This window comes from Glycine soja, chromosome 5, assembly GCF_004193775.1.
Source record: "Glycine soja cultivar W05 chromosome 5, ASM419377v2, whole genome shotgun sequence".
Lineage (NCBI taxonomy): Eukaryota > Viridiplantae > Streptophyta > Magnoliopsida > Fabales > Fabaceae > Glycine > Glycine soja.
The window spans coordinates 43,639,567-43,646,556 of NC_041006.1; the positions used below are offsets into that span (position 1 = coordinate 43,639,567).

The 6,990-nt window shown below is 27.9% G+C and overlaps 1 protein-coding gene across 1 annotated transcript; it reads right to left on the reverse strand.

Moving 5' to 3' along the window:
- Nucleotides 1-6,074: 6,074 nt before the first annotated feature.
- Nucleotides 6,075-6,990, reverse strand: LOC114413695. Its single transcript, XM_028378214.1, has one exon. It carries the CDS (start codon nucleotides 6,872-6,874, stop codon nucleotides 6,317-6,319), a length of 558 nt encoding a protein of 185 aa, XP_028234015.1. The 5' UTR covers nucleotides 6,875-6,990; the 3' UTR covers nucleotides 6,075-6,316.

Here is a 6,990-nt window from a genome sequence, read left to right on the forward strand (position 1 = left end):
AACGAGATTAATTATACCTCGCCCTTTGAAGGGTAAAATTACAGTACACGGAAATTCAGGGTTTCAAAGAGCATGTAAAAGCCATGTGCTAGAGTCAAAGGGAGAATTTTATATTAGCTTAGTGTCGACATATGTATATATCTAATCCACGCACGGTTACATACACAGTCAGATAATTATTTTATAGCCATAGTAACTATGTATCAATTCATCGATTCATTCATTATTAACACTGCAAAAATTGTGCCAGGAAATTCTCCAAGCAGTTCTTTAGGCACGCTGCATGCACGTTCATGGATTCCCTTGGTGCCAATAATAAAGATCAGAGCAGAGAGACCCACCTGTGCCACGTTTATTTCATTTTTTGTTTGTTTAAAAAATGGTGATGATAGTCATGACCAATTGATGAGCCAGAAAATGCAACTTTCGGACATATCTTGATTAATTAACCCTATTCACCACGTGCACATATGTTAATTAATTAGCAACCTCAGATTAAGTTCAAAACAGTGTTGTCAGTTGTGGCAGCTGCTACTGCAGTGTAGGTCGTTCACCATATTCATAAACATATATAATTGGTAGTGGCTGTGGTGGATGATGGATATATTGAGGCAAAGCCACATTCTGTTGCTGAAAGGTATTTGAACAAACGCAGGATTTCACGCACTTGGGTCTTCGTTTTGACATTTTTGTCATTGGAAACTGGATCAATCTGGCCATATAAACGATCCATTAAACACGCCACTAAAATATTAATTTCTTATTTAAAAAATTAAATAATATAAAATTGTGTTATCTTAAATAAAATAGACTTAATTGCATATTTTGTTATCTAATTATAAATATTTTGTAAATTTGTAAATTTTATCAGTCAATTTTTCCCGTCAATTTTACTCCCAAAGTTTTTAATTTTCATACATTAATTTTGTCATTTATTTATTTTTTGCATTTAAGCATAGAGTTTTTAATTTTTGTGTATTTTATCCTCACTATAATAATAATAAAATGATATCATTTTTTAAAAATTGGTAATAAAATGGTGTTATTTTATTTTTTCTTTAACTTTTTTAGTAACACATTAATATCAATAAAATATGCAAGAATTAAAAACTTAAGTGACAAAATTTAAAAAAAAACTTAGGACAGTAAAATTATCAAAACAAAGATAGTTTGGTGGAAAAATATGAAATGAAGCCAATGAAATATCCTTATTCAATTTAGGATTTTTTTAATGAGAACAATTTTTGAGATTTTTTTCAACCTCTTATATTTTTAGTCTATCCCTTTTATCTTTATTTTTAAACTAAAGTTTAATATTTTTAGAAGAAATTATCAATAGTTGAAAGTATTTATTTATTATAAATTTTAGTTATATAAATAAATATTTATTATATGCATTCCACATACTAAACTACTAGTATTTTATTATTCGTATTAAATTAATAATGTAACAATTGTTTTTTTAAGGGAATGTAACAATTTCTAAATATGGGTATAACTGAATTAATGGTAGTCTAAAATTGTAAAACATAAATATTTTTTTAAAAAAAGTAAAACCTTGATAAACATGAAACAGAAATGGTGGTATTAAATTAGGTTGAATTAGTTTAATCATGGGCTGAAAATTTATTAACTTGATTTTTTTTTTGGTACAATGAGGAAATAAAAAGTTTATTATGTTGATTTGATTGTTAGTGTCTTATGTTAAACTTTTAAAATAAATTAACTTTTAACGTTATTTTATATATATTGAAAAATTATATCTTATAGTTTTACTTTTTCTTTTAAATCTTCTCTTACATTATAAGTGAGTAAATAACTCGTAGTATTGTCTATATTTTTTTCTTTTTTCATTTAAATGTGCGGTATTTCTCACACTATCTAATTAGCAAAAATTCTCAACCATCTCAAATTACCATCTCTTTGTTAGAGCTGATAAAAAAATAATCATCTCCTTATTAGTCCTTTAGTTTAAAAATGATGATATTGGTCCTCTCGTATTTTTTTTATAAATTGTAAATTTTGTCTTTTCATAGTTTTTAATCTATGGTTTTAGTCTTTGTATAAATAAATTAATACAGGAGACCAAAATCTCAAAATGACAAGTTAATCTAAAAAATATAAAAGAATAATTAAAAAAAAGATAATTTACTAATTTTGATCAAGTTAGGTGATTATTATGTTATTGGTAATTTTACTAATAATTATATATATGTTCGTCTGAATAACTAATATCAACATCAGTGCAAGATAAGATCTGTTAGAACTAATGACTAAAGTATAAGATTTTTCTCTCAGATAATATGTTGGGACCATTGGGATCATATGGTTAATTAGTGGCAAAGGAGAGAAACATGGGTCGATTTTTTATCTATGTCTACTTAATTCTTAGATAATAAATGAAAGAAAAATGATAAAGAATATTAAGAAGTTGATTAATAAATTGAAGGGCTAAACAAATTTTTGGGTTTAGTACCTCTTTTTTTCTTTCAATTTAACTGTGTTTATTTTTATTGCTGGCAATTAGTTTTTATAAGATTAAATTCTTACTCTTTTATTGCCCAATAATTTGACATCCCTTTCTAGAGAACAGATGTTGGTTGAACGTTTTTATTAGATTAAATTCTTACTCTTTTATTGCCCAATTATTTGACATCTCTTTTTAGAGAACCGATGCTGGTTGAACAATGTTAAATGTCTTTCCAAGTGTGTACTAACATACGGGTTATGTGTCCATTAGACATCTTTCTTAGGAAGCGTTTGTTTCCCACGATAATGGATTCCTAAAAATATGAAGATGGAAATATATATTTTAATGTTTGTTACAAATTTTAAAAAACTATTTTTGGATATTATTGATTTATGAGAATATTATAATTTTATTTTATTTTTATCATATTTTCTTACATTTATATTTCAATTAGGATGAGATGAAAAAGTGATATTCTGATTGGGAATGTAAACATTTATTATTTGATATACATGAAAAATTCTTTTTTATTTAAATTACTTTAAATTTTAAAAACTATTCTCAGAAATATTAAAATATAACCAAACATATATTTTTTAAAATACCCGAGAATAATATTTCAATGTTATATTTTTAGGAATAACCTTGTTGAAAATATAAAATAATTCTGTCAACCAATCGTTTCTTTAATCATAATAATAAATTTTAATTATTTGAATAATTTGATCTGTGGCTGGCAAATGTAGGGCAGGATTGGCGCCGGAGACAGGTGGAAAGAAATTTGCATAGACAACACCTATCCATATTGTGTTTAAGTTTGATTCGAATGAAATTTTAATAAAAAATCAAATGAAACCGAGTTACAAACATTCTTACTTGACATGTGATTCAACCCGTGAAAATAATGATTTAAGGTTTAATCATCTAATCATAATTAAACAATAGTTGAACGGATTTTATATTTTTAATATCATATATTCTCCTCATTTCTAATTATAAGACATAATTGATTAATTTGTATTTATTAAGAAAGTTAGTGAATTTAATTATTAATATTAAATTTGTCTATAATTATAATATTTTTCAAATTTATCCTTAATTTTATTGGAAATTTATTCATCTTCTTTAATTTTTATAGGAGAGAGAAAGAGATAATTGAGAGTATTTTAATAAAAAAATAATTAATGCAGAGATAAAATAAAATTTTATAATAAAAAATTATTTACTATATCTTATTTTATTTGCAGGAAAGCTGATTTTGTAGCGATGATAAATGAAAGAAGAAAAAATTGATGCAGTGAGAAATCAACGTTGTAGGTTTGATTATATGACAACTCAACTTTTCCATCCTCTCATTTTGAGAATACAACAACTACTTAAACTTTGAGAGGATCTGAATGACTTAAACTAGGGAATATACTCCAAAATACTATTTTATAAACTTCTAATAAATATTTTCACCTACGTATTACTTAAAACAAAATTAGATAAGCATAAATGTCTGGCATATTTCACCTCCTTTAAAGCATCCTTGCTTAGAAGATATGTTAAATAATGATTAGTTTTAGCTTCCAGTTAAAAATAATCCATTTTTATTAATATTTGAGCTTGCCAAGCCATCATTATAATTAATCCGTTTTACCCAGCAGCCTGCAGTGTTAATGCCAATTGGCGCATGAGTTGGGTCATTTCATCGACTTGAGTGGTCTTTCCATGCATTCAGACCCGCGTGATGCCATCATCCCATGGCCCATGGCTGGTCCCAAACACTCATATTAGTACCTAATGCAATATTATTAATATCCTCTCCTAGTCTATAACAATAAAATTAAGAGAGATCCATGCAATCCAATGCTCCATCTCATATAATTATTACTCCTTATGTCCTCATATAATTTTTGTGTAAGAAAAAAATTTACTTCTTAAAATAATTATCATTTATTTTTTTAATATAATATTAATTACAATTTTTTTATTTATATCTATTATATATTAATAATAAACAACAAAATTTAAAAATAAATTAATGATAATATGTAAGATTAATTCTATAATATTATTATTTTCTTTCATTTATTTTTTCAATCTGTATAAAATAACATAAAGACGATAATTCTTTTAAGATAAAAGAAATAATTTATATTACTAATACAGGTAACTGAGTGTATAAACATTGTTCAGCTAAAATGAACTCTGCGTACATTGCTTAAACTCATTCCATAACGGTAGCTTTTAGCGTCGAAGAAGTCTCGCATAGAGGATAAATAGTTACACGCTCCAAGACTTTTATGATCTCTACTAATATTATTTGAATTGGATATTATTATTTTTTGTTCGTAAATTAAAAAATATGTGTACGTATATGTCATGTTGAGATTGATTACAATTATAGTCAAATGATAGTTTCACACTTCCTAATATATATTTTTCATCAGAAAAGGATTTTTTGAAATAAAAATTTTAATTTAAAATTTTTAGAGAAAATTACATCAATTAATTCAAATCCCCTTTGAACATGGAATTTGAAACACACCCCCTTAAAGTAGTTTTTAAGTTTGAATTAAGCTTCTTACCTTATTCATTCTAAGACTTTAAGCTCAAAAACTTTGGTTTGAGGTAGTTTATTTGGAACTACAAGCACATCCATAGTTGTTGGCCGCCTATACTTGAAAACTTCAAGTTTTTGGAAGAGCTAGTTCCTTGCCTGGTTTCTTGATTTATTATTATTATTATTATTTATCCTTGATTTCTTTTTTTTAGAGGGTTGTTTTTTATTGATCTTGAACATGGATTAGTATGGAATTGAATATATTCTGATAACACCTATCATGAATAATGTGAGAAACCTAACTCAATTTCAAAAGCTGGTTGAAAGGGGTGAGAATTGCTCTTCATTTATACATTTTAATTTGACTTTATAGTCGATGTAAGACTTGATTATTTTTTAATATAAAGTATATTAATAAATTAAAAAATAAAAGGTTTCAATATTGTGTACAAAAATATGTTGTTTAAATTAAAATCCTGAAAATTTTAGCGAAGAAATTCAATTATCTAAAACTTACGAAATTTAGAATTTCAGCTAAGAGCATTTCTACTAGTGCTAACTTAAACGACTTACCCTACCGACTAGATCACCCCTAATGAGAAAAAAGAAGAAGAAGAATATTTGATGAATACCCATTGTGTTATGAGACACGTATGAAGAGAGCAAAAAAAGAGAAAAAAAAATAAGAATAAAAAAAAGAGAAAAATAAAACGACGATCTACTCCAAATATAATTAATACATGTGCATTATTTTTTCTTCTTTAAATTAGTAAATAGTTGAATTGAAGCTTCGGCCTTCAGGTGTTTCTCTTTTGCTTCACGTCTCAGGTTTATCCTTTCACCAATAAAATCTGAGGCTAATTTTGGTGTTCCCTAATCCGCACACAATTAGACTACCAAATTTTAGCTATTGGTAAAATCTCCTCCAAGAAAAAAGAAACTAAAAGTACTATATACTACCAAATTTCAAAGACTTCTCCAATCAATTACCTTATCTAAACAATAAAATTTAAAAAAGTAAGAAATTGAATTACGTATACAAAAAAGAAGAAGAAATTGAATATCTAATAATTTCAGATTCCTTAATATTCTATATATCGGAACACAACGCCTAAAAGTAGAATTAATAAGCGTGCATGGCTGTTGATACAAGTATATATATAACATATACAAAGACTTTAAGAAGGAAAAACGGTAGATCTGGGATTCTCGGGTGCAAGTAGCTAGCTAGTGTTAAATTGCTTGGAATAAGAAAGAATGAAAACAAAGCAGAAATTAAGAAGTAATAAAAATCTGCTTCACCTTTTTAGTAACTTGGTGGAATGGTTTGGGAACTCAAGCTGAAGTTTTACATGGTAAGTGGCAGCAGCAGCCACTTGACTTTGTTGTGAATAATCATGAGTTTTAGTGAAAAGTGCGACACCACGAGCAAATGCAAAGGAACCAGTCCCTCCTATCACCTTGAATTCTTGTTTGTCTTTAAGAGCCTGCACGCTGAGGCTACCCGAACAATCTGGGGTGTCAAAGCTCAGATACATAACATTGAACTCAGATTGCTGAAACTGCTCCGTGGGGATCACAAAGCCCTGTGCTCTCCCTACCACACGTGAAGTCTTCTCTGGCCCCTCCGTAAGAACACGGCGAAAGATGAAAGCCCCAGCATCTTCCCTAGGTACGAGGTGGGTATTTGATGTTGCTATTTGAGGTTGTTGGATGTACAATGATAGATCCAACCATGGCTTTGAATGGCTCTTGTTGTGGGACACAGGTGATAGCACAGCCAACAGAATAACTGCTATTGTTGCTAGGGAAACCGCACTGCAGAATATGATCCTTGGCGACATCATGACATGCATGCATCAATATGGTTTGCTTGTTTGCCAGAGAATTAGAGATTAATTTCTGGTCCTTACGATGGATATGAGATGATAAAAAAATAATAAAAACTAGCTTCTTACGATTTAAATTGAAC

Excerpts from the sequence above, each read along its gene's own strand:
- LOC114413695 (XM_028378214.1), bottom strand. The coding sequence starts at position 6,874 with ATGCATGTCATGATGTCGCCAAGGATCATATTCTGCAGTGCGGTTTCC.